Source organism: Lygodium microphyllum, chromosome 18 (assembly GCF_053477565.2).
Source record: "Lygodium microphyllum isolate KBCC chromosome 18, Lygodium_microphyllum_v1.1.10, whole genome shotgun sequence".
Classification (NCBI taxonomy): Eukaryota; Viridiplantae; Streptophyta; class Polypodiopsida; order Schizaeales; family Lygodiaceae; genus Lygodium; species Lygodium microphyllum.
In genome coordinates, this window is record NC_141152.1 from 90,138,812 (window position 1) to 90,166,750 (window position 27,939).

Here is a 27,939-nt window from a genome sequence, read left to right on the forward strand (position 1 = left end):
TCCTGTTCTCTTCTTCTTCTTATTCTTGCTTGCTTGAGCTTGTGCTTGAGAGAGGGAGTGTGAGGGAGTGAGTGTGTGAGGGTGAGGGATCGTGGTGGATAAATTCTCTATTTTCTCCTCTCTTTTTCTTTTTCTCTTCTCTTCTCTTCTCTTGTCTCGCGTGCGGCAATGGTGCATAGAGCTTGGAGCTTGAGGATCGAGCTTGCACCTTAGATAGTGAAACTACTAGAGTGCTTAAGGGAAGATGCAACTCGATTGAGCATGGAGGTAAGCTCACTACACTCGGTGTGAAAGCGTGTATGACTATGTGAGAAGTAACCATTGCACTTGTCTTGAAACGCTTGTAGCAATAAGCAATTTGTTAGTCTTGACGGTTGAGCAAGAGCTTCCATAGTGCTAGAAAAGAAAATGGCATTGCCACATTGTAACATACTTACCATGGTTCATGCACACATGACCATTGTTGGTCATGTGCATGGCATATCACTAGGCAATGCTAAGCAAAAGCTTATCAAAAGGCCTACCCATTCTCTACAATGTTCAAATAGCAAGGAAAAGTGTAACAATTGAAAAATAATTTTAAAATTTTAAATCATATTTAGTAATTTTGTATTGCTATTAACTTAAAAGCAAAAATAACAAAAGTGGCAATTGAAAATGAAATGATAGAATGCAGATGGGAGAGCCAATAAAACAACCAATCAAAATTCTAAAAATTTAAAATAATTTCCTCAAGGAAAAAATTTCAACTCCCTACAAAAACCAAAGCCTATAGCTTGCCATATCCAAAATTACGTATAACAAGAGAAACGACCAATCAAAATTCTCTAATTTTTAAAATAATCTCCTCAAGGAAAATTCTTGAACTCCCCCGAACAATAGAAAGCTTAAGCCTCCCAAGGGAGGCGCAGGTCATACAAGGGAACCCTCAGGGGAAGGGCAGGCTATATAAGGGGACCGGCATGGGAAGGTGAGCAAAGGGTTTTAGCGAAGAAAGACAGAGCAAAGAGAAAGGGAGAAGAATGCTGAAGCATCTGACGAAGGTGAAGATCGAGTTCAATGCGATGGACCCGAGGGCATCGTCGGCCCTGGAGTTCCTCGCGCAGTGCAGCACCAAGAGCTCCAAGGCCAGCAACCCTAAGTGCGACGTGCAGGTAAAGCGCCGCACAGATGACGCGGCCCCTTCCGTCACTGTCACCTACGCCAACGGCAAAGAGGACACCCTCGACGGCTCCCAGCTCACCGCTCGTGACATCCGCAAGGCCATCCTTAAGAAGGCCGATGAAATGGAGACCGAAGCCATGTTCAAGGAGGCCGGCATCCCTTGGCCTGTCATCATCCCCATCGAAGAAGTCGAAATGGCCAAAAAGCTTCCCTTTAAGGTTTGCCCTCCCTTCCTGTCAACGCTGAAGAAATCCCTAATTTTGTAACTTTCGTGTGGGTGTCAGATTCAAGGACAAAAGAAAACGAGGTTTCTTTAGGAGTGTAGGTTCTTTTACTTGGTTTGATAGGCTAGGCGTAGTTTAGTGATAATGTGATGCATTAGTGTGAGGGCCAATCTTCTTGAAGTGTGTGAAGAAGCCGATCCCTTTTTCACCACTTTCAATCTAGTATTCAAGGGGAGTGTGACCAAGTATTCAAGTAGAGCGTGAAACCCTATCTATAATTGTAGAGTAATGTGGTTGGTTTTGAATCATATCTTTGGAAGGAAGTTTGTTGTTGACAAAATCACAAAGAATGGCAAGAGTAGTAGCGAATACTCTCCTAAGAAGGCATTTGCTCATGAGGAGCAACACGCATGAGCAACAAGATTCGCAAGACAAGAACAATTGTTTCTCATGTAAGCAAATAAGGGCATATCGCTAAGGTTCGTAAGACAAGAACGATTGTTTTACATTCAAGCAAAAAGGGCCTATTGCTAAGGTTGGGCCCATGAAGCTTCACAAGAAGTGATTGATCTCCAAAGTAGAAGTCAAGGTTGTAGAGGTAGTCTCAACCTCTTTTGTCTTCGCTTTTATACTTAAGTTATTTCCCTTAGTGGATGTGGATTCATCTTTTAACTCATCTTTCTTGGATAAGTTGGTGCAAGTGATGGTTGTAAGTCGTCTTGCCTGTTGCTTGGTGTACATGTGAGAATGAGCAATAAATGTAGAAGAATGACAAATATTGAACATTGAGAAGAATGAACAATGAAAGAAGGAACACTAGAACTCAAATAATGCATGGACGGGTAGTAAAATCTTTAACACAACACATGAGATTTGTGGTATAAACCACATAGGTAATGACACATGTGATGAGTAGTAGTATCGTTGGTCTCCCTCTCTCTAGATGTATACGATCTAATACAACAACAGTGGAGTGGAGTATATATAGATGCTAAGAAGAGAAGAGGATGATGTGATAGTTGAGGCAATAGGCTGATGATCTTTAACAAAAAATTAAATATGGCTGCCATATATATAATTTCTTTATTAACTAGTTGTCTTGTTGCTAAGAAAACTTATTGATTTGATGCAATCAATAAATGTAGCAAAGTTTATTAGAATAATGTGGAGCACAAAAGCAAGAAGATAAAGTGGTTATAAACATTTGGAATTGAATAAAAGAACGAGACTATACGAACTCTAAAAGTAAGAAACTTGGGAAACGAAATTCACAGATCAAAGCACAAGAGTGTGTACGAAGGCACAAGTTGTGGACTTTCTAATGACTTAAATGATTGGATTTCGTTGGAGATAACTTGGAGAGATGGTTGAAGGATGAGAGAATGCTGTAGAGACAAGAGTTTCATCGTGATAAAGGTTGAAAAACTAATGTTGCCTTGCTCAAACAGCCATGGAAGCTATCACCTAGAGCTTAGGACTCCTAGAGAGGCTATTGTCCCCTCTTGTATGTTACTTGCACCAGAAAGACCTTGGGTTGTTATCAGTTGGACTTGGAGGGTTCCAAATAGTCGTCACTTGTTGTAGGATCTGTCCTTGGTGGCTGCTAATTACATCAGTAGCATCTCCTTGCTCTCTAACAACCTCCTCTCACAATGTTTGGAATAGATTTCCACTAGTTCCCAAAAACGTTTTTCTTGCTTGCATGGGCAAGTTTTGCCAAGTGTTACCCTTCTTATCCCATTTTCTAGCATTATCCAACTTGTTAAATTAAATTTCAAAAATAAAATTTAAAATTATCTTAATAATTATTTTGATGCCCAAAAAAATAATTTTACCAACCAATAATTAAATTGACTAGGCTAATTTATCTCCAAGTGTTCTTTAGCAATCATTGATCCCTGCATTAGCATTAATTAATTAATGTCTAGTCTTTATTGTCACAACTATTATTGGTGGCCAAAAAATTGATTTAGGCCAAAATCTATATTGGGTACTACCTAGTATCTACCAGGCATTACCTATTATACTTTTTACATTTGGCATCAATTGATATCTCGGGGTCTTAGGTCCCACAATGTGAAATAATTAACTTGCATCTCACACATGTAAGTCATTAACTTTTAATCAAATGCTAAGTAAAGCAATAAAATTTCATGTCCTTGTTACAGACCACCCCCTTGAAATCCTTGCAATGGTACATGATTGCATTGCAATGTGCCAAAGCAAAACATACTACATTGGAATTTTCCAAAAGACATCATAGTAAAAGCAATATTGACTAACGTTGCTTAACTATGCTAATGCCAAGGACTTGCTGAAAATTTCCAATCAATATACATAAAACACGAGACTTGTAAAGAATTAAATACTGTTGCTAGAAAACCATAGAGTGCATTTTCCATTAGCTCTTAACTATTTTGGCTAAATAACCAGCAAAGCATAAACTGAGCACCACCACGGTCGAACAATCAATGGCATTCATATAATATGCTACTGTCCACGAAATTAGTTGATTACCATTGAAAATTGATAATCATTATCATTGAAAACTTGCAACTGATAATCAATCTCTGATGATTATAGACGAATGTATACCAATGCACAGTGATGCAAATGTATAATTTTTGAGCTTCGGTGAAAACCATACCTATATGCATTAGCTATAGTAACTAGTACATTGAATAGTAATTCCAATGGCAGAAATATTATTAGCGTATAATATTGTTGATGCAGCCTAAGTACATCCCATCATATAACCAAGATGTCCATCACTAGGGGAGTGGAGATGCAACCTTTCCATTGAGCATCAACCAATATTGTAGACCTTCTATGCTGTACTGAGCTTAAAAGAGCCAGATCCAAAATTAACTTTGCCTTTAACTTGCCTCAAAACCTCCACTAGGCTTGTCTCTTTGGAGCACATAGATACTTGGAACTTTCACATTGTTGCAATTCTATCTTAACTAGCATGAGATCTCGCATCTAGTTGACTAGCCCCTTGTGTATATCTAACATGCTAGGAGCACCAAATGCATTAGAAAACATTATTATTTTTATACTTTGGACCATTGCAATGTGACTATGCATGGAAATTTGCATACTACCAGTCATATCAAAATATATTTTTTCATACATTGCATGCATTACTAGTTGTTAGAGGTAGAGTCATCCCTTGGACAGGCAGTTAGACACGTTAGCAGGATATGGCAGTGCCATGTCAGCACAATATGGTAGAGGACACGCCAGCAAGTGCCACGTCAACACAATACGGACGCCACGTCATCAAGTGCAGTCGGACAGCCTACAGTCGAACAGTTTTATTGCAGTTGGTTGCATTTAATGCAGCCGACTTGGTGCTGGGGATTTTCTATTTTTTGGCTATTTATACCCAGTTTGTGGTACGCGCAAGTATTAATTATTCAGATTCTGATCTTGAGATCTGTTGGCTGAGATAGACTGTGCTGAGGCTGACGGAGATCGAGGTCATCAAGTCGGAGACATACGTTTATATAGCATACTACACTGCAGATTTTTTGCGTTTACATTGTCTCCTTTTCTCTCTCTCTCTTCTCTCTGTGTTCACTCTCTCTCAGTCTTTGTCCTACACTTCCGCATCATTGCACTTTGACATGGTATCAGAGCGGTGAAGATGGATTGATTGAGGGTTGAGGCTATCTGAAGACACACAACTGCGTTTCCAGGATTCGAGGGCAAGCGGGAGGGCGGTGCATTGGATCAAGGCTGAAGCGAGCGTGGGCGTGCGGGAAAGAAGTCCAATTGGTGAATTTGCTGCAGGTTATAGTTGTTTGAAGGGGAGGAAAGCTGCATCTTAGGTCTTCCATTGCAGATTTTACCTTTTCATCGCCTCCGGCGGTTAAAGAAGGTACGGACATAAATGGAAACAGCCTTATCAGGCTGCATTTACACAGTTAGAGAGAGCTGCTTTTGTGTTTGTGTAGGCATTGTAGGTGAACATGTCTACAGAGGTTGATTTGGAGTTCTAGGCGATCATGGACAGGAAAGTGCCTGTTCTACTGGCTTTGGCGGGTGATGATGTTGGCCATTTTGGAGTCTTATGATTTGGCGATCAATCGGTTCTCGGTGCTAGATGAGTCCAAACTCTCTTCAAGTGCTCGTGCGGAGTTGACTAAGGCCCAGTCTCATTGGGACAAACTGAATGCCAGGATATGTTCTTTTCTTTTTCTGTCTTGCACTACAGCCGTGATAGCTCACATCGAGCACTTGTCGGTGGCTCGAGAGATGTGGTTGGAGCTCGACCAAATGTACAATCGGATGACCCTGATGAAGAGGGTTTCTTTGGAGATGCAGATGCGGACCTTGTCCATGAATAAGTCTTCTTCGCTTCGGGAACACATCAACAAGCTTCGGTAGCTTCAAATGTAGGTTCAAAATGTGGGGAAGCCTATTTTCTCTGAAGACATGGCGATCACTTTACTGTCCGAGTTGCCACCACGATTCAGTACTTTTTATTCCGCCCTTATTGCTTCAGGGCGAGAGTTGACTTTTCGGGGGAAAGAGTTGGTTCCTATGGTCTTGGACCAAGAGGAACAGTTGAAGGGACAAAATGCTTCCAAATCGGAGGCATTGGTTGATCAAGCCTCTCAGAAGAAGGGGAAGGACCAAAAGAAGAAGAAGGAGAACAATAAATCCAAGAAGGACAAGGAGAAGGAATCGACTTGTCATATTTGTGGTAAGACCGGTCATTGGAAGAATGATTGCCTTAACAAAGACAAGAAGGACACCAAGAAGGACACGAAGGATTCTTGAGTGATGGCTGCACCCTCATCAGCTGCTTTTCTACACTAAGCAGTCATCGAGGACTCTACATCGAAGACTTTTGATGCTGTGATGACAGCTCCCTAGGCTCGAGCGTGGATTGTGGACATTGGCGCCTCACGGCACATGACTCCTTCCAATGGTGTTACCCATTTGTGACCTTCGCGTGGGTAGATTTTCATTGGAGACAACTTTTTGTGTCTATTGCTGTGCGGGGTGAGATGCAGCTTATTCCGGATGGATGTGGTGGTATCCACACTTCCGAGGTGTTGCATGTGCCAAACTTGGGGTATCATTTACTTTCGGTCCATAAGATTTGTGCTCTTGGTCTCTTGGTGGAGTTTGATAGTGATACCGTTCGAGTCATTGATCGTGGATCGAGGAAGGTTCTCTTTGCAGGGTATGAGGAGAATAGCATTTACAAATTGAAGTCTTCTACAGCTCTTACCTCTCTTCTTCTTACCTCTTAGACACAGTCCGAGCTATGGCATGCTCGGTTTGGCCACTTGAACTATGAGTACCTTCGGAGGTCCATGTAACTTATCATCAATGGAAGTGCACGGAGGAGCTATATGGAGAGGATAAGAAGAGAAGTAGAGAAGAGATGGAATTTAGAGAGGAAACACAGCCAAAACACAAGCACAGATTGCAGAAAATGAGAGTTCACAGGCAATATAACCCTAAATGTGAGCAATAGAAGACAAAATCTGCTGCTGAAAGGCAAAAAATCAGTCAAAAATTGCCAAAAACAGCAAAAACGGCCTGAAGTAATAGTCACCCAGCCACGAGAGACGCTGAATCAGCAAAAACGCAGGCTGTAAACTGTAGAAAAACAGGTAGAAAACTGTCGCCAGCAGCTGCAGATGAAAAACGCAGGCAGCAAGGGTGCGTAGGCAGCAGATGATGGCAAAATTGCAAAAAAACGCAGGCTGAAAACAGCCCCAAAATAGGTCACCTGGCTGCTACAGCAGTCGTCTGATCAGTAGGGGTACAAAACAGTCTTGAAATCAGCAATAAAACACAGCAGAAACACAGATCCTGAAAACTGATACCATGTCAGAAGTGGAGCAGCGGCGGAAGCATAAACATGTGCTGAAATAAACTGCTGAAACACAAGACAAAAAGAAAGAAAAGAAAAGAACACGATACAGATGAGAACTCAGATGTATGCACGGGAAATGGAATCCATATATCTGAATACGAGACAGTCGCATACAACAGTGAGTCATTGGCTGCGTGGGCTGTGGCACTGGCTCTGGCTCCTCTCTCCACAGAGTCTGCAGATGGTGAAGATGATGATGATGAGACTGACTGAGGAGGAGCACTGAGTATAAATAGGCTGAAAAAGTGGGGAGCAATAATGCTGGTCGGACAGCATTAATGCTGGCCGACTGGTGCATAAAATGCCCCAATGGCATAAAATGCCACACCAGAAAAATACCTAAAATACCTAATAAAAATGCCCAGCCCAGATCAAGCTCAGACTCACACATGAGCTGACAAATACTCTGCTAACAGTATCTACGGATCTTTGTGGCCCGATGAGGACCGAGTCCCTGAAGGGGAGCTTGTACTTCATGTTGATCGTAGATGACAATAGCAGGATGACTTGGGCCTATTTCTTGATTTTGAAGTTGAAGGCTTTCTCTCACTTCAAGGATTGGCTTCTCTTTGAGGAGAACCGTTCTGGCCGGCGACTGAAGACCTTGCGTTCAAACAAGAAAGGTAAATTTATGTCTAATGAGTTTACTCGATTTTGTGCAGATACGGGCATTAACTAGGAGTTTGCTAACACCAACACTCCCCAAGAGAATGGCATTTTGGAGCTGAAAAACTGAAGTGTGATCATGATGGAGCACCGATAGACATCTCAATTTCTTTGGGCCAAGACAGTGGCTACCATAGTTTACACCCTCAATCGATCTCCCACTTCGGCTGTTGACAGTATGACACCTTTCGAGGCTTACTTTGGGACTAAGCCTGATGTCTCGTATTTTAGGATCCTTGGGTGTGACGCTTATGTGAACATCCCGAAGACGCAGCGTGATAAGTTTGAGGCGGCTTCTCAATGACAAGTTTTTGTTGGCTACAACTCCTAGTTCCAAGGTTATCGTCTATTTGATCCCGTTAAGCGAGATGTCTATACGAGCCGAGATGTGCGGTTCGTGGAAGTTTCGACCACAGAGGGGGGTGAGGAGCACCCCGTTCTTGGAGATCCAAGGCAGAGTTGGGCTCCTGAGACAGTTTCTTTGGAGCCAGAGTCTTTTGATGGAGATTTCTCTTCTAATTCAAAGTCTTTGCTTCCACTGGCCACCCCCGAGGAGCTTTCGTTGGTGAATGTTCCTAAGCCTTCAGCAGATGGAGAGTGACGGGGAGAGGTCCGACCTCCTCCTCGTTGGGCCCGTGACACACTCCGAGATTCAAGGATCGAGGGGGTCCCTGAGGAGTGGGAACAACAGGATGGACAGCGGTGGTCATGGAGAAACTAGATACATTCTACGAAGCTTGTTTGCTCTAACTGTTGTTTGTTGACCCGTGTTATGCAGGATAGTAAGTCCACTTCAGTGAAGGAGGCTTTACAGTCTGATCATTGGTGGAAGGCTATGGAAGCCGAGTTGGAGGCTATTGAGAGGAATGGCACTTGGTCTCTTGTGTCTCGTCCCTCTCACAAGAAGGTGATTGCTGTCAAGTGGGTCTTCAAGACCAAGTACCTTAGCGTTGGTTCTTTGGACAGGCTCAAGGCTCCCCTTGTTGCTAAAGGTTTTGTTCAGCACCCAGGCATTGATTTCCATGGCTGGTCATACGAGATGGCCTGTCTATCAATTGGATGTGAAGTCGACCTTTTTGAATGGTGACTTGTAGGAGGAGATCTATGTTGAGTAGCCTCTTGGCTTTGGGTCCTTGAATGGGAAAGTTTACAGGTTGAAGAAGCCTTGTATGGCCTCAAGCAAGCTCCGTGTGCAAGGAACGAAAAGATTTGACTTGTTTCTTCAGTCCAAGTTGGGATATCGGCGCTCCAAGGCCGATCCACAGCTTTATGTGCACACTTCCGAGGTTGGTCTGTGTTGTTTGTGTTGTATGTTGATGGTTTGATTGTGATAGGGGATCATGCACTGAAGTTCCGCGAGACCAAGATAGCTTTACATTAGACGTTCGAGATGATGGATTTGGGGCTTTTTCATTTCTTCTTGGGACATGAGATTTATTAGTCTCAAAGGGGGATTTCATCTCTTAGCAGCTATACATTCAGGAGCTCTTGGTGACTTTTGAGATGGAGAATTGTCGGACCATTTCTACTTCTATGGATTCGAATTGGAAGGCCACTTCACACTCAGATTCTCCTATGACGGATGCTTCCCGCTACAGTCAGTTGATTGGATCCTTGATTTGGCTTCTCAACACTCGTGTTGATCTTTGTTTTGCTATGGGTCTTTTGGCGGGGTTCATGAGTGAACCCAACCAGGTGCATTGGCAAGCTGCCCTGAGGATTCTTCGGTATTTGAGGGGGACATCTGACTTAGGGATTTCTTATCTAGCATGTACAGATACTTCAGATCTTTTTCTTGCAGGTTGTAGCGACTCGGATTGTGTTGGCGATGTGGACCAACGGCGGCCTACTACAAGCTACTATTTTACCTTGGGTACAGGTGTTATCTCTTGGAGTAGCGAGAAGTAGCCCACGGTAGCCCTTTCTTCTACTGAGGCGGAGTATCCGGCCGCGTCTTCCACCACATATGAGGTTGTGTGGCTTTGGAGATTGTTGGAGAAGCTTGGTTGCTCCTAGACTGGTTCTACTCTTTTGCTGTGCGACAATAAGAGTTGCATCGATGCGCCTTAGTACGGAATCCCGTATTCCATGTCCGGGCGAAGCACATTGAGATCCAATATCACTTCATTTGGGAGAAGCTTCTGGATGGGACCATTGGTGTGGAGTACTGCAAGATGGAGGATAATCTTGCAGATTTGTTCACGAAGGCGCTTTCCTAGGCTCCTCTTCGGCAACATTGCAGATCCCTTAGTCTTGTGGCCTGTCCAGGATCTGAGAAGGGGTGATAGAGGTAGAGTCATCCCCTGGACATGCAGTTGGACACGTTAGCAGGGTATGGCAATGCCATATCAGCACAGTACGACAGAGGACATGTCAGCACAGTACAGACGGCACATCATCAGCTGCAGTCGGATAGTCTGCAGTCGGACAGTTTTATTGCAATTGGCTGCATTTAATGTAGACGACTTGGTGTTGGGGATTTTCTTTTTTTTGGCTATTTATAGCCAGTTTGTGGCACACACCAATATTGATTATTCAGATGCTGATCTTGAGATCTGTTGGCTGAGATAGACTGTGCTCCGGTTGACGGAGATCAAGGTCATCAAGTCAGAGACACGCAGATGTTTCCTCTGTTCCCGTGTATATTTCTGCACTCTTATACAGCATACTACACTGTAGATTTTCTGCGTTTACACGATCTTCTTTTCTCTCTCTCCTCTCTGTGTTCACACTCTCTCAGTCTTTGTCCTACGCTTCCGCATCGTGCACTCTTAACACTAGTTGCATCCAGTGTATGGGAAAATGTATTTGCATGACTGGCATTAATACCATGAGTCCCAAACACAGTGGATTGCATATATGCATTACTTAACTTGCTACTTTGTGCACCGGCATTGTGTCAACATTGCTGTACATGGGGTTATGCATATTACCAGCTAGACTTCAATACATTGGGCCTTGAACACTATGCTTTGGTTGCTGCATACCATAAGGTGTGCCATATATCTTGTATGCAGTCATTGACCAACCATAGTATGGAAACTAGTGCCACCATCAAAGTATCCTTGTTACCCCATCATTGTGTGCATGTGCTGCTATCCTTAAAGCTTTTGATTGACACTTTCAAGTTGGTAGTGCATATGCATCAATTGCCTCATTGGTATCATTTGCTTATGCTCATTACCCACATTTGGAGCATTATGCTATTGTATTGGCTCTTTCTTTGGTGCATGTTGCTATTTGGAGACTCTTGAAGACAATTTCCTCTTCTTGCCTTTACTGCCCTTTTTTAAGGGGTTGAAAAAGTGCATGAAGTAAGGATCATTTGCCAATTGCACAAACATTTCACCTATCTTTCTCAGTTGATCTTTAGATTTGTTATCAAAATTCTCTTCCTCTTGTTGGGGTCGTTAGCTTCAAGAGACCTAGAAGGATCCACATTTTGGTCTAATCCAACATTATAGCTAGCTGTTGTGGTGGGCCTTGTCCAAGGTTAGACATTGCATTTTTCCTAATACTTGGTAAATTTTTAGATTGAGAGGCATCATCCTTGCTTGATCCCATCTCACTTTCTGAAGACATTCTTGCTATAGTGCTTAGTTGAATACAATTTCAGCACTTAAAGCGAAACTTTTGACCTTTAATCATGTGTCTCGGGCCCACCAAGTCAAGGGATTCGATGGGGTCCCAATAACAGAACCATGAAACTAGCCTTCCTTCGTGGATAGGTGGTACTAACTTGATTTAACACTAAATACAATAAGTATAAAATTCACATAATCTTAAAATGCAAATGTGACCATTTAATCTTGGACATTGGACAACTTGTTAGCTTAAAACTTCGCGCCCCTTGCAATATTTCTTTAGCTTTTATTGCAAATGGATGGAGTACAATTGAGGTTCTCTGATCACCTTTGCTAATCCAAGTGCCACTTGTTGTCAAAAGTTCAAAATTTACCAGTAAGTCTCCAAACCAATTTGCCCCTTGGTTTGCCTGGGGAATCGGCCTTTACCCTGCTCCTTGCAAGACAAAATTCGGCCCCAAATTTGATATTGACTGATTGCTGGGCTCTTGAATTTGCCTGAAATTTCTCAATTTCAGTTGTTGGAATTTAAGTCCCAGGCTCTCAATTCTGAGCATGCATCTCAAGGTGGTTCTCAAACCCCAATCTATGCTGTAAATTAGGGTTTATAGTAGAAATTTTTCAATATCTTCACCTTTGATGACTCAAATGGCTGAATTTTGTTGAGATAACCTAAGAGATGGCTCTAGGATCAGAGAGTAGAGGGAGAGATTTCAAAGTTTAATTGTAGAAAATGCTAAAAATTGCTGCTGCCTTGCTCAAATAGCCGTGGAAGTTGTCACCTAGAGCTTAGGACCATTGAAGATGTTGTTGTATCCTTCTATATATTGTTACTTGTTGAGCTAACATAAGCATTACATGCTGAATTAGCCACTTAACAGTCCTAAAAATGCTTAATTAATGAAAATCCTAAATTGCTACGCGGTTCGAGAGAGTTTTAAAACGATGCTTGGTACAAGATGTTGAAACTTTATATAAATTGGCATGCTACTTTTCATTCAATCTAATCTAGTTTTTGCAGATTTTAGGTCCTCTAGCTTTTCTACCACACCCCTTCGTGGAGGATATCTCATTTGAGGCTGCTCATTGCTATTTGCATTAGTCTGGTGTTTGTTTCTAGCCTCCACCTTGTTGTTCTCTCACTTTTCAGCCATTGCCTTGTCGATCTAGCCATATAGCTGTTGCATTTGTTGCTTTGCGATCTCACTGTACAATTAGCGATTGCTTCTGGACCATTTTTTGCTGTTGGTGACCATATAAAGACTATTGCCTTGCTATTTTTGTTGGCACTTGGCTAGAAGAACCACATCAATACTTGCGTTTTTAGTTTTATATTATTGCTTGATTTTTCTCTCTCCTCATGTACTTGTGTTTTCAATCTACGTTTGCTGGTGTTCGACTCTTGGAGGTTACCTTTGTTGCGTTCCGAGATTCGTCAAGTGTATGACAATCTCTCGCTTAACACCTTTGTGAAACCAATCTTCTTCCTTGGATAGGGTGGTGAATAATCCGATTTAAAACTAATTACAAGTAGCTTAAAATTCACATAAATTGAAAATGTAAATATTACCACTTTAATCTTGGATATTGGATACCCTATTGGTCCTTAAATTGGTGCCTCTTGCGGTATTTCTTTATCTTTATTGCAAATGGATGGAGGACAACTGAGATCCTCTGATCTCTTCCACTAATCCAAGTGCCTCTTGCTGTCAAAATTGACCAACAAGCCTCCAAACCAATTCGCCCCTTGGTTTGCTTGGGGAATTGGGCTTCACCTTGCTCCTTGAAAGACAAATTCAATACAAATCTGATATTGGTTGGCTGTACTCTTGAGTCTCTCTGAAATTCCTCAATTTCAGTTGCTGGAATTCAAGCCCTAGGCCTTCTATTTTGAGCACGCATCTTGAGGTGGCTGTCAAACCCTAATTTTTGATGTAAATTAGGGTTTACAGCAGAGATTGATTGAAATTTTTTCCTTTGATGGTTCAAACTGTTGAAAAATGTTGAGATAATGTAAGAGATGGTTGGGGGATGAGAGAGAATGTTGGAGATAGAGAAATTCAGAGTTTCATTGCCAAAAACATTGAAAACTATTGTTGCCCCACTTAAACAGCCGTGAATGTTGTTATCTATAGCTTAGGACTACCAGAAAGACTTCTGTCCCTTCTTGTATGCCATTACCTGCACCAAAAGAACCTTGGGCTGCTGTCACTTGCTCTTGGAGGTCTCCAAATTGCTGTCACTCTTTGTAGGACTGATCCTTGGTGGTTGCAAATCACATTAGCAGTCTTTGCTTGCTCTCTAACAACCTCCTCTCTCACAATGGCTGGAATACACTCCATCAGTGCCTAAAAACGTTTTTCCCGCTTGCATGGGCAAGTTTTGCCAAGTGGTAGCCTTCTAATCCCATTTTCTAGCATTATCCAGCTTATTAAATTAATTTTTAGAATATTAATTTTTCAGCCAGCATATACATAACATAAAATTGAAAATCAGTCTAGAATTGTTGCAAGAAACTCATTGGATACATCCATAACTCATGTTTCTCAATTGTTTTGACTTTAGAACCAATGTGTTGATGGACTATTTCTCTAACTCATAATACTTACTAATAAGCTCAATAAAGTATATTTTTAGCATAAACCATGGCTGAAACTCTCAATGGCATTTACTCTTATGCTATTGACCATGGAACCAGTTGTAAACCATTGAAAATTGAGTACCAACTGACCATAAATTGATCACTTTATGATTTGAGAGTTGATCACAAATTGCTGCAAGATTCCAAACCGATCACATTGATTGCAAAAACTGATCAGTAACTAATGCAAAAACTAATGCAAAATTGATTCAAGATTGACCATAAATGGTTCTCAAGCTGATAAAAAATTGAGTTGAAATCAATCAGAATTTGATCTCAAAATTGAGGCAAAAGTTCATGCCCAATTAATCATGAACTGATTCCAAACAATTGCAAAAATATAGTCTCAAAGCCGTGGTAATAATCATACTCATCTACATACTTCTCATAGTGACTAGTACAATCGGTAGTTGTACATGGTCGAATCTGAGCATGCAATTCAGTGGGCTAGGGTACCAATATATTATCCTGATTATTTAGGCATTTTTCTTGGTATTTTAGGATGGCTATTTTGGCATTTTATGCTGGTTGACTTGACATTATTTATAGCATTATTTTTGCCTATTTATTCAGGCTTCTCCTCTATATTATGATCATGGAATGTTGGTGAAGTAGAGCCTGGGGAAGTGCCTTCGTAAACAGATCCGTAAGATTGTCCTCGGTCTTACAATATTCCACATCGATGGTCTCATCCAAAAGCTTCTGCTGGATGAAGTGGCATTGGATCTCTATGTGCTTCATTTGGGCATGGAATACGAGATTCCGTGCCAAGGCAATGCAACTTTCATTGTCGCATCACAGGGGAAACCAAGCTCCTCCAACAATCTCCGAAGCCACAGAATCTCACATGTGGTAGAAGATGTGGCCCGATATTCCGCCTTAGTGAAAGATAGGGCTACAGTGGGCTGCTTCTTTCTACTCCAAGAGATAACACCTGCATCCAAGGTAAAACAATAGCCTGTAGTAGACCGCCTATGGTCCACATCGCCAGCCCAATCTGAATCACTCCAACTTGCAAGAACAATATTAGAAGCACTTGTACCTGCTGGATAGGAAATCCCTAGGTTGGAGGCCTCTCTCAGAAACTATAGTATCCTTTGAGCGTGCCAATGCACTTGTTGAGGTGCACTCATGAACCCAACCAAGAGACCTACAACAAAACGTAGATTAACCCGAGTGTTGAGGAGCCAAATCAACGATCCAATCAGCTGACGGTAGCGGGTAGCATTCGCCAAAAGAGAATCTGAGTGTGAAGTGGCCTTCTAGTTCAGATCCATAGGAGTAGAAAGGGACTGACAATCCTCCATCTCAAAAGTCACCAAGAGCTCTTGTACATATCTCTACTAAGGGATGAAAATCTTCCTCTGAGTTTGATAATTCTCGTGGCCCAAAAAGAAATGGAGAAGTCCTAAATCCGTCATCTCGAACTTTTGATGCAAGGTTGCCTTCGTCTCCGTGACCTTTTGGGCATGGTCAGATGTAACAATTAAGTCATCAACATACAAAACAAACAACACACGACCACCTTCGAAAGTGTGCACATAAAGTTGTGGATCGGTCCTAGAGCGCTAATATCCCAACTTTGCTTATAGGAACGAGTCAATCTTCTCGTTCCAAGCACACTTCAGGCCATACAAGGCCTTTTTCGACTTATAGACCTTTCCATTTGAGGATCCAAAGTCAAGAGGTTGCTCTACATAGATCTCCTTCTTCAAATCACCGTTCAAGAAGGTTGACTTCACATCCAATTGAAAGACGGGCCAGCTCCTATGACCAGCCAAGGCAAGAATAGCACAAATCGTTACCATACGAGTAGTGGGGGCAAAAGTATCATGGAAATCAATGCTTGGGCGTTGAGCAAAACCTTTAGCAACAAGGCGGGCCTTGTGCTTGTCCAAAGAACCATCACTATGGTACTTGGTCTTGAAGACCCATTTGACACCAATCAGCTTCTTATGAGAGGGACGAGGCACAAGGTACGAAGTGCCATTCCACTCAATAGCCTCCAACTCGGCTTCCATCGCTTTTTGCCAATGGTTAGGACTGTAAAGCCTCCTTCACGGAGGTAGGCTTTTATCTTGCATAACACGGGACATCAAACAGTAGTTAGAGCTAACAAGCTTCGCAAAACATGCTTGGTTCTCCGTGACCGTTGCGGTCCATCCTACAGTTGCCACTCTTTAGGGACCCCCTCGATCCTTGAATCTTGGAGCGTGTCACATACCCAATGAGGAGGAGGCCGGATCTTGCCTCAGTGCTTGCCATTTGCTGAAGTTTCTGGAAGGTCCACCGACAGTGGCGGAGTAGTCGGTGAATCCGATGCTTGGGATCTAAGCTTCTCATTTGAAGAAGAGTCCACTCTAGAGGAACAGTTGCTAGGGTCTAGATATCACCGGGATCTCCAAGAAGAGGGTGGGCCTCACTCCCCTCTAGGGTTGGAACCTCCACAAACCGAACGCCATGGCTGGTGTAGACATTCTGCTTAACAAGATCATACAATCGGTAGCCTTGAGACTGCGAGCTATAGCCCACAAACACTTGTCTTTTGGAAGCTGCTTCAAATTTGTCACGCTGTGTCTTGGGATGTGAATATAGGCATCACACCTAGAGATCTTGAAATAAGAAACATCTGGCTGTGACCCAAAGTACGTCTCATAAGTAGTCATACCAACAATAGCGAAAGTAGGGGAACGATTAAGGATGTGAATAGCAGTAGCCATAGCCTCAGCCCATAGACACTGTGGTGTGTGACGATACTCTAGCATGGTATGGGTCATTTGATCACACAACGATTCTTCCGCTCCAAGATGCCATTCTCCTGAGGGGTGTTTGTATTAGCAAACTCTGGGTGAATACCTCGATCTGCACAAAAATGAGCTAACTCATTAGAAACAAACTCTTCGCCCTTATCTGATTGTAAGGTTTTCAACTTTTGCCCTGATCGGTTCTCCTAAAAAAACAACCAATCCTTAAATTTGGAGAAAGCCTACGACTTCAGCTTCAAGAAATAGGCCCATGTCATCGTGTTGTAATCATCCACAATTAGCATGAAATACAAGCTCCCTTGAAGGGACTCCATTCTCATCGGTCCACAAAGATCGGTAGAAACAAGTTCCAAGGGTGTTGAAGACTGCCTCGAAGCCTTGCTGGAAACAACATCATGAGTTTGCTTCCCATGGATGCAGGATATGCAAGGCTGCTAGCTCACCACAATATCTTGCAAACCTCGAATAAATTGGCCCTTAGACGCCATCCGAAGGTAATCATAATTGAGATGGCCAAAGTGAGCATGCCAAAGCTCGGACTGAGTTTGAGAGGTAAGAAGAAGAGAAGTCAAGGCAGAAGAAGACTGCAACTTGTAGACTCTCCTCATAACCTGAAGAAAGAACCTATCTTGATCCTCGATTAAGAATCCGAAAAAAATCCACATCGAATTTAACCAAGAGGCTGAGGGCACAAATCTTGTGTACCAAGAGAAGATGATACCCCAAAGCTGGCACGTAAAGTACCTCGGATGTATGGGTACCATCACGTCCATCTGGAATAAGATGCATGTTGCCCTGTCTCTGAATGATGACTTGTTGACACTCATGGTTCACATTTGTACTTCCAAAGAAACTCGCTTCATGACAGTCATTTAATTATACATTTGATCCAACTCCAGCCATATTCCCCGGGCCACCGTAAAATGCTCTATATGAGAGATAACCTTCTCATTGGAAGAGAGAAGGCTATCTCTATATGAGAGATAGAGATAGCCTTCTCACTAGAAGAGAGTTTGGACTCGTTGTGCGAAGAAGGACGATGGATAGCCTCAGTAACAAGCTCCTTCAAATCATTGTGCTCCAATATGGCAAGCATCATGACCTGCCAACTAGAGATGTGGCGTTTAACGGTACCTAACACCGATCTAATGGTCAAAGATGGCACAAAGAGACTCGGGATGGAAGATGCCTAGCCAATTTAATTATTGGCCAATCAAATTATTTTTTTGGGCACTGAAATAATTATTAGATTAATTTTTAGTAATTAAAGGTTGAAAATTAATATTTAATGATGAATAATGTTGGAAAAACCATTTGAGAAGGTTGCCACTTGGCAAACTTGCCCATAGAAGCTGGTAAAAGGCTGAAGAAGAGGAAAAACAAGATCATTCTTGCTGTAGCAAATGTGGGAAAGCTGTGAGCAGCCATGGCCAGCCTATTTTCAGCCATTGCAGCCAGCCACGAGTGAGTTTTAAGGAGGCGATAGCAGATTCGGACCCTCCACAGTTGGGCGATTGCATCCAGGTACAAGGCAACAGCTGATTTGGATGTCTCAATTGTCGGCGACAGCATTTAATGCTGTTGTGGCAGGGCAGCAGCTGCATTTGACTGATTTTTAGTCATTCTTCGCGACAAAACTCTGAATTTTCTCTCTCTACAGCTTTCTCTCTCATCTCCTAGCCATTTCACAGCCTTGCTCTGAAGATCTCAGCATTTGGACCCTTGGAGGTTGAGAAATTGCAAATTTCTTTGTTGTAAACCCTAATTTATAGCAGCAATTATGGTTTAGCAGCAGCCTGGAGAAGCATGCTAGAAATTGGGAGCTCCAAGACTTGGATTTTTAAGGGTTGAAGGTGAATTTCAGCTAAATTCAGGTGGAGGACTAGCCACCCATTGAATTTGGGGCATTTCTTGTAAAAATTACACGGCGTAGCGAACAGAATCTAAGAAAGAGATAGAGATAGAGAGTACGCAACATATAAGAGGAGAATTAGAAAATTTCTTTAGCTCCAAACAATTGATACAGAGATGGCTTTGTCCACCCGTGGGCTTCCACAGTGAAGCTTAGATGGCAATCTAGACAGAAGATAGGTGAAGAGCTTAAGGCTAGCTGGAACAACCCTGACTGGGTGAAAGATAGATAATTTAGCTTTTATAGCCCGTAAAGGTGGTTAGGTCGGTATGACCGACCTACCATATGAGCCTTCACTAGTCGGCTAGGGAATATTCCAGGGAATATTTCTTTTATCGTCGGGCCAGGGGCGTTGCCCCCCGGACCCCCGCCAGGGGGGCTGCAACAGCCCCCCTAGGACCCCCCAGCCAAGGGCCGCTTCCGTGGCCCCTGGACTCCAAAATAGAGGCTCCTTTTAACTCCCTTACCTTGCAACTCAATGCAATGTGCCTTGAGTTGCTACCAGCTTAACTACTCAGTCCAACCCAAAGATTAGACCCACAATGGTCACCTTTTTGCCATCCGGTCACATAGACCTCATCTGATATACAAGTCAGCACTCAACCAATATCCGGGCTCACATTTGGCTTCTCCTCATAATGGGGGCCTGACAACTTTGAGCACCATAGATCATTGGTCACACCTTATGAGGGTGGGGCATTGAGCATATCTAACATTTTCATTGTCTATGAAGTGGGTGAAGGCTAATTAAGTGCTTGAATCAAGGGGTTAAACAGACTGAAGACTTGTGGTCACTTTGGACAGCAAGGGGAGTTTGGATTGCGAAGGGGATCGGGGGAATCCCATTGAAAATCAACTTCTTCTTTAATAAAGCTAAAGAAATACCGAAAGGGGCACCAATTTTGGGGACAATTGAGTGTGCATTGTCCAAGATCAGTAGGTAAATTTGTATTTTCAGATTTGCATTTATTGTTTGCTGCTGTAATTAAGTTGTAATCAAGGATTTACCACCCATCTGTTAGAGATGTCATTCCTTGGACAACAGTATTGCAGCAGGCAGTACGGACAGTGCAGTCAATGCCACATCAGCAGTCGCAGCCACGTCAACAGTAGTGGGACAGATGCCACATGGCACAACAATAGTCGGCCAAGTCTTCTGTGCAATTTGCTGCCGACCTGATTTTACCTATTTTTCGTGATTAGTTTCTTTGCTATTTATAGCACTCCAGTCCAGCACTTGGACACGCATTCTGATCTTGAGATCTGACAGAGATAGATTGTAGAGACGGACAACATCCGGGCTGATGGAGATCGAGGTCCTCAAGGTGGAGACACACGTAGATATTTTCTCTACACCCGTGTATATTTCTGCATTCCTATACAACACACTACACTGCAGATTTTTTGCGTTACACTGTCTCCTTTTTTCTCTCTCCTCTCTGTGTTCACTCTCTCTTAGTCTTTGTCCTATGCTTCCGCATCGCTGCACTTTGACATGCTATCAAAGCGGTGAAGATGGACTGACTGAGTGCTGAACCTACCTAAGGAGGAGATTTCAGTGCGACACAAGACTGCGTTTCTAGCGTTCGAGGGTGAGCAAGAGGGCTGTGCATTGGATCAAGGCTGAAGCAAGCGTGGGCGTGCAGGAAAGGAGTCCAGTTGGTGAATTTGCTACAGGTTGTTGCTGTTTGAAGGGGAGGAAGGCTGCGTTTTAGGTCTTTCATTGCAAATTTTACCTTTTCATCGCCTTTGGCAGCTGAAGAAGGTTCGGATAGCAGAGGAAAGAGCCCTAGTAAGCTACGTCTTCACAGTTAGAGGGGGACTGCTTTTGCGTTTGTGCAGGTATTACAAGTGAATATGTCTTTAGAGACTGACTTGGAGTTCTAGGCGAACATGGACATGAAGGTGCCTGTCCTACTAGCTCTTCCATCAGATCAGAAGCTTGATGGTGACAATTATCGCATTTGGCGCGTGATGATGTTGGCCATTCTAGAGTCTTATGATTTGGCAGAGCTTGTGATGGAGGAGATCAATCGGCTGTTGGTGATGGATGAGTCCAAACTCTCTTCCAGTGCCAGTGCGGAGTTGACCAGAGCTCAGTCTTATTGGGACAAACGGAATGCTAGGATTCGTTCTTTTCTTTTTCTATCTTGTACTACAGTCGTCATAGCTCACATCGAGCACTTGACAATGGCTCGAGAGATATGGTTGGAGCTCGACCAGATGTACAACTGGATGACCTTGATGAAGAGGGTTTCTTTGGAGGTACAGATACAGACCTTGTCCGTGAGTAAGTCTTCTTTGCTTCGGGAACACGCCAACAAGCTTTGGCAGCTTTAGATGCAGGTTCCAAATGCGGGAAAGCCTATTTTCTCCGAAGACATGGCGATCGCTTTACTGTCCCAGTTGCCACCACGATTAGTACTTTTTATTCCGCTCTTATTGCATTAGGGCGGGAGTCAACTCTTCGCTGGGAAGAGTTGGTTCCTATGGTCTTAGACCAAGAGGAACAGTTTAAGGGACAGAATGCTTCCAAATCGGAGGCATTGGTTGGTCAAGTCTCTTAGAAGAAGAGTAAGGATCAAAAGAAGAAGGAGGAGGACAACAAATCCAAGAAGGATAAAGAGAAGGAATCGACTTGCCATATTTGTGGTAAGACCGGTCATTGGAAGAAGGATTGCCCCCACAAAGACAAAAAGGACACTAAGAAGGACTCGAAGGATGTTGGAGCGGTGACTGCATCCTCATCAGCTGCTTTTCTACACTTAGCGGTCATTGAGGACCCTACATCGAAGACTTCTGATGCTGCGATGATAGCTTCCCAGGCTCGAGAGTGGATCATGGACAGTGATGTCTCACGACACATGACTCCTTTTTCCGTTGGTGTTATCCATTTGCGACCTTCGCGTGGGCAGATTCTCATTGGAGATAGCTCTTTTGTGTCTATTGCTGCGTAGGGTGAGAAGCAGCAGAGGACGTGGTGGTACCCAATGCTTGTGCTAGGCTTAGGGTATCATTTGCTTCTGGTCCATAACATTTGTGCTCTCGGTCTCTTGGTGGAGTTTAATAGTGATATTGTTCGAGTTCTTGATCGTGGATTGAGGAAGGTTCTCTTTGCAATGTATGAGGAGAGTGGTATCTACAAATTGAAGTCTTCTACAGCTCTTACCTCTTAGACACAGTCCAAGTTGTGGCATGCTTGGTTTGACCACTTGAACTATGAGTACCTTCGGAAGGCGTCACGAGGCTCGTTTGTTCGAGGTTTGCCGGACATAGTGGTGAGCCATCAGCCATGTGTCTCTTGCATTCGTGGGAAACTACATCGGGATGCGATTCCCACCAAAGCTTTGAGGCGGTCTACTTCACCTATGGAGCTTGTATCTACGGATCTGTGTGGCCTGATGAGGATTGAGTCCTTGAAGGGGAGCCTGTACTTTATGTTGATCGTAGATGACTATAGTAGGATGACATGGGCCTATTTCTTGACATTGAAGTCTTGAGGCTTTCTCTCACTTCAAGGATTGGCTCCTCTTTGAGGAGAACCAATTTGGTCGGCGACTGAAGACCTTGCATTCAGACAAGGGAGGTGAATTTATGTCTAATGAGTTTGCTCATTTTTATGTAGATAGGGGCATTCACTAGAAGTTTGCTAACACCAACACTTCTCAAGAGAATGGCATTTTGGAGCGGAAAAACCGAAGTGTGATCAAGATGGCGCGCACCATGATGGAGCACCGACAGACACCTCAGTTTTTGTGGGTCGAGGCAGCGGCTACTGCAGTTCACATCCTCAAGTGATCTCCCACTTCGGCTATTGGCAGGATGATACCTTTTGAGGCTTACTTTGGGACTAAGCCTGATGTCTTGTATTTTAGGATCTTTGGGTGTGATGCCTATGTGCACATCCCGACCTCTACAGAGCTGGTTTGCTCTAATTATTGTTTGATGACCCGTGTTATGCAGGATCGAGAGTCCACTTCAGAGAAGGAGGCTTTGCAGTTTGATCATTGGCGGATGGCTATGGAAGCCTAGTTGGAGGCTATTGAGAGGAATGGCACTTGGTCTCTTGTGCCTCGTCCCTCTCACAAGAAGGTGATTGGTGTCAAGTGGGTCTTCAAGACCAAGTACCTTAGTGATGGTTCTTTGAACAAGCACAAGGCTCACCTTGTTACTAAAGGTTTTGCTCAGCACCTAGGCATTGACTTGCATGATACTTTTGCCCCCATTGCTGGTATGGCGCCTATCTCATCTTCTTGTTGCTATCAGTTGGATGTGAAGTCGGCCTTTCTGAATGGTGACTTGTAGGAGGAGATCTATGTTGAGCAGCCTCTTGGCTTTGGATCCTCGGATGGGAAAGTTTACAGGTTGAAGAAGGCCTTGTATGGCCTCAAGCAGGTTCCGTGTGCATGGAACGAGAAGATTGACTCGTTTCTTTAGTCGAAGTTGGGATATCGGCGCTCCAATGCCGATCCACAGCTTTATGTGCACACTTCCGAGGTTGGTCGTGTGTTGTTTGTGTTGTATGTTGATGATTTGATTGTGATAGGGGATCATGCACAGAAGTTCCGCGAGACCAAGATAGCTTTACATTAGACGTTCGAGATGATGGATTTGGGGCTTCTTTATTTCTTCTTGGGACATGAGATTTATTAGTCTCAAAGGGGGATTTCATCTCTTAGCAGCGATACATTCAGGAGCTCTTGGTGACTTTTGAGATGGAGAATTGTCGGACCATTTCTACTTCTATGGATTCGAATTGGAAGGCCACTTCACACTCAGATTCTCCTATGACGGATGCTTCCCGCTACAGTCAGTTGATTGGATCCTTGATTTGGCTTCTCAACACTCGTGTTGATCTTTGTTTTGCTATGGGTCTTTTGGCGGGGTTCATGAGTGAACCCAACCAGGTGCATTGGCAAGCTGCCCTGAGGATTCTTCGGTATTTGAGGGGGACCTCTTACTTAGGGATTTCTTATCTAGCATGTACAGACACCTCAACTTTTTCTTGCAGGTTGTAGCGACTCGGATTGTGTTGGCGATGTGGACCGACGGCGGCCTACTACAAGCTACTGTTTTACCTTGGGTACAGGTGTTATCTCTTGGAGTAGCGAGAAGTAGCCCACGGTAGCCCTTTCTTCTACTGAGGCGGAGTATCCGGCCGCGTCTTCCACCACATATGAGGTTGTGTGGCTTTGGAGATTGTTGGAGAAGCTTGGTTGCTCCTAGACTGGTCCTACTCTTTTGCGGTGCGACAATAAGAGTTGCATCGATGCGCCTTAGTACGGAATCCCGTATTCCATGTCCGGGCGAAGCACATTGAGATCCAATATCACTTCATTTGGGAGAAGCTTCTGGATGGGACCATTGATGTGGAGTACTACAAGATGGAGGATAATCTTGCAGATTTGTTCACGAAGGCGCTTTCCTAGGCTCCTCTTCGGCAACATTGCAGATCCCTTAGTCTTGTGGCCTGTCCAGGATCTGAGAGGGGGTGTTAGAGATGTCATTCCCTGGACAGCAGTATTGCAGCAGGCAGTACGGACAGTGCAGTCGGTCTCACATCAGCAGTTGCAGCCATGTCAGCAGCAGTCGTACAGGTTGGACAGGTGCCATGTGGCACAGCAGTAGTCGGCCAGGTTTTCTGTGCAATGGGTGCCGACTTGATTCTGCCCATTTTTTGTGATTATTTTCTCTGCTATTTATATCAGTCCAGTCCAGCACTTGGACACACATTCTGATCTTGAGATCTGACAGAGACAGACTGCAGAGACGGACAACATTCGGCTGACGGAGATTTTGAGGTCCTCGGGGCGGAGACACATGCAGATATTTTCTTTGCACCTGTGTATATTTCTGCATTCCTATACATCATACTACACTGCAGATTTTCTGCGTTACAGTCTCCTTTTCTCTCTTTCTTCTCTCTGTGTTCACTCTCTCTCAGTCTTTGTCCTATGCTTCCGCATCGCTGCACTCTGACACCATCCATGGAAGGAAGGTTGGTTTCACACGGAACTGCCACATGTCACCCACACCACACAGTTGACAAGAAATGCATATATATACAGCCTCTCTCTCAAGAATGCTTGTCGAGGGATGACAATCTCCAACACCCCCTCTTAGATCTTGGACGGGGTATGAGGCCGAGGGATTTGGAATGATGCTGAAGTAAAGCTTGTGGAAGCGCCTTCGTAAACAAGTTGGCAAGATTGTCCTCTGCCTTGCAATATACAACATCAATAGTCTCATCCATAAGGTCCTCTCGAAAGAAATGGTATTGAATCTCGATGTGCTTCGTCTTAGCATGAAATACAGGGTTTTGGACCAAAGCAATGCAACTCTTATTGTCGCATTGAAGAAAAATAGGATTTGTTTGTGGGCAGCCAAGCTTCTCCAATAACTTGTGAAGCCACACTGTCTCACATGTGGTAGAAGATGCCGTCTGATACTCTACCTCTATCGAAGATAGGGCAACCGTGGGCGGCTTCTTGCTACTCCATGAAACAACACTTGCACCCAATGTAAAGCAATAACCTGTCATGGACCTCCGATGATCCACATCCCCAGCCCAATCGAAATCACTCCAACTTGTAAGTACCAAGCTTGCATCACATGTACTTGTTGGATAATAGATCCCGAGATCAGGAGTTCCTCAAAGGAATGGCAAAATCCTCCAAGTAGCTGGCCAATGCACCATCTTGGATTCACTCATAAACCCAACCGGTACACCTATAGCATAACATAAGTTAACATGAGTGTTGAGGAGTCATATCAAGGAGCCAACCAACTGTCTATAATGGGTAGCATTCGCTAAAGGAGAATCGGAATGGGCTATGGCCTTCTAGTTGGGATCCATAGGGGTCATAATAGACTTTCATCCCCCCATCTCATACGTAGGCTAGAGCTCTTGCACATACCGTTGTTGGGAGAGAAAGATCCCCCTCGAAATTTGATAGATCTCATGACTTAGAAAGAAGTGAAGAAGTCTCATATCCGTGATCTCAACCTTCTAAGTGTTGCCTTCTTTTGTTCGACCATTTGGGTTTGTTTACTTGTCATAATCAAGTCATTCACGTAAGGGACAAACAACACACAACCTCTACCCGAGGTGTGTGCATAAAGTTGTGGGTTTGCCTTGGAATGCGGATATCCCAATCTCTCTTAGAGAAACGAGTCAATCTTCTCGTTCCGAGCACAGGGAGCCTACTTAAGGCCATAGAGGGCCATCCTCAATGTGTACACATTACCATAAGAAGAACTGAAGCTTGGAGGCTGCTCAACATAGATCTCCTCCTTCAACTCCCCATTCAAGAAGGCAGACTTCACATCCAACTTTGATAGATTGGCAAGTTCCTATGGCTAGCTAAGGCAAAAATTGTACGAATAGTAGCCATTTGAGTTGTAGGAGCAAAAGTATCATGGAAATCGATGCTTGGGCGTTGTGCAAGGCGGGCCTTGTGCTTGTCCAACGTGCCATCACTGCGGTACTTGGTTGTCTTGAAGACCCATTTGACTCCAATTATCTTTTTATGAGAAGGCTTAGGCACAAGATACCAAGTGCCGTTCTATCTCGACTATTTATGCAGAGGACTTCAGCTGATGATATGGGAGAAGAGGAATGGTGCCCAAATCTTAGATAGGAATTGTTGAATTGTCACTAATGACTAAGCTCCCTCTATCATGGAGATCTTGTATCCAATCATGTTGGTATGTCATGTGACTTGACGCACCACTATTCACAAGGAAAGGCTTCTTGGATGATAAAGAAGTTGGAGTGGTGTCATCCACCATCCTTCACCCCTGATGCAGATATCCCCAAACTCCACTTTTGTAAATCACCTACAATTTGTGCAACGTGATTTCATCAATGAGTAAGAAGAGTGTGACACATTGTCCATGATGGTAGAAAGATGGGATATCAATTGTTAGTTTATGTGCCCTTGAAAACCAAATGAAATTCAAGCAATGCCCATGACTCAAAGATAACAGACAAAAATATATCAAGCATGTTTGGTATGAATGCAAAATGAAAGTTAAGAATTTCCCTTCAATAGCACAATTGCCATTTAGCTCACATAGAGACACTATAGCCATAATATTGACGACTGTTCCTTCGATACGTTACACTAAGGCCATATATTTTCCCTGGAACATTCCCAAAAGCATATTATTATATCTCAGGTGATTCTGAGATTTTGATTTCCTTGATTATTCTTGGGACCTACTTTGACCTTCGGTCATTTTCAAAATTCATCTCTAGCCTAGCAAGCAACTGAATGGTCTTTTCAAGTATCATGACATCCCTTATGAGATGGGGGTCAAAAGCCATAATTCGAGAGTAAAAATATTACATAGAGATCAATGTTTTGGTTTTCCTACATGGTTTTGTGACATGCCATGCAATAAGTAATGAACTTGATACAGAAAAGTTTCTTGCAAAAAATAACGTAGAGATCAATGTTTTGTTTTCCTACATGGTTTTGTGACAACTGAACTCACTATCCTTCAGGTTTTCCTGCCTGAAAACAAACGAAAACACTTACATAGACTTTGCTAGTCCTGAACTAGCAACCATGTTTAGTAGGAACAAGGAGACTACACCATGCTAGAAGTAATGAACTCTCTTGATGTGGAGAAGTTTCTTGTAAAATATAACGTAGAGATCAATGTTTTGTTTTTCCTACATGGTTTTGTGACTTGTGAACTCACTATCCTTGGAAGTTTTCCTGCCTGAAAACAAAGGAAAACGTTTACACAAAATTCACGAGTCCTGAACTGGCAACCGTGTTTAGTAGGAACAAGGAGACAGTGCCATGCTAGAAGCAATGAAGTCACATGACGTAGAGGAGTTTCTTGCACTTGGTCACTTATTTTATTCTTTCCTTTTTCTATTTTAGCCTCTAATAACTTGTTTTTTTAATAAATGCAGTTTATCAAAGAAAATGTCAGGATTACTTGAAACGCTACAGAAATGCAAACTAAAAATATCAGGGCTCATCGAAGGTTTGATCTCATGGTTTCATGACATTTGTTCCTCATATATTTGCAGATGCATAATGATGCAATTTTTGTTGCTTTCATCAA

At 43.2% G+C, this 27,939-nt stretch overlaps 1 protein-coding gene across 1 annotated transcript; it reads left to right on the top strand.

Annotated features, from left to right (window-relative positions):
• Nucleotides 1–880: 880 nt before the first annotated feature.
• On the top strand, nucleotides 881–27,939 carry LOC148021136 (39S ribosomal protein). The gene is made up of 2 exons (XM_087698979.1): nucleotides 881–1,382; nucleotides 27,785–27,939. Exons 1-2 carry the CDS (start codon nucleotides 1,023–1,025, stop codon nucleotides 27,812–27,814), a joined length of 390 nt encoding a protein of 129 aa, XP_087555105.1. The 5' UTR covers nucleotides 881–1,022; the 3' UTR covers nucleotides 27,815–27,939.

Bases quoted from the DNA above. Each gene is read 5' to 3' on its own strand.
- LOC148021136 (XM_087698979.1), top strand. From the start codon at position 1,023: ATGCTGAAGCATCTGACGAAGGTGAAGATCGAGTTCAATGCGATGGAC. The intron at 1,383-27,784 runs GTTTGCCCTCCC...TAATAAATGCAG, and splicing joins CCAAAAAGCTTCCCTTTAAG to TTTATCAAAGAAAATGTCAG.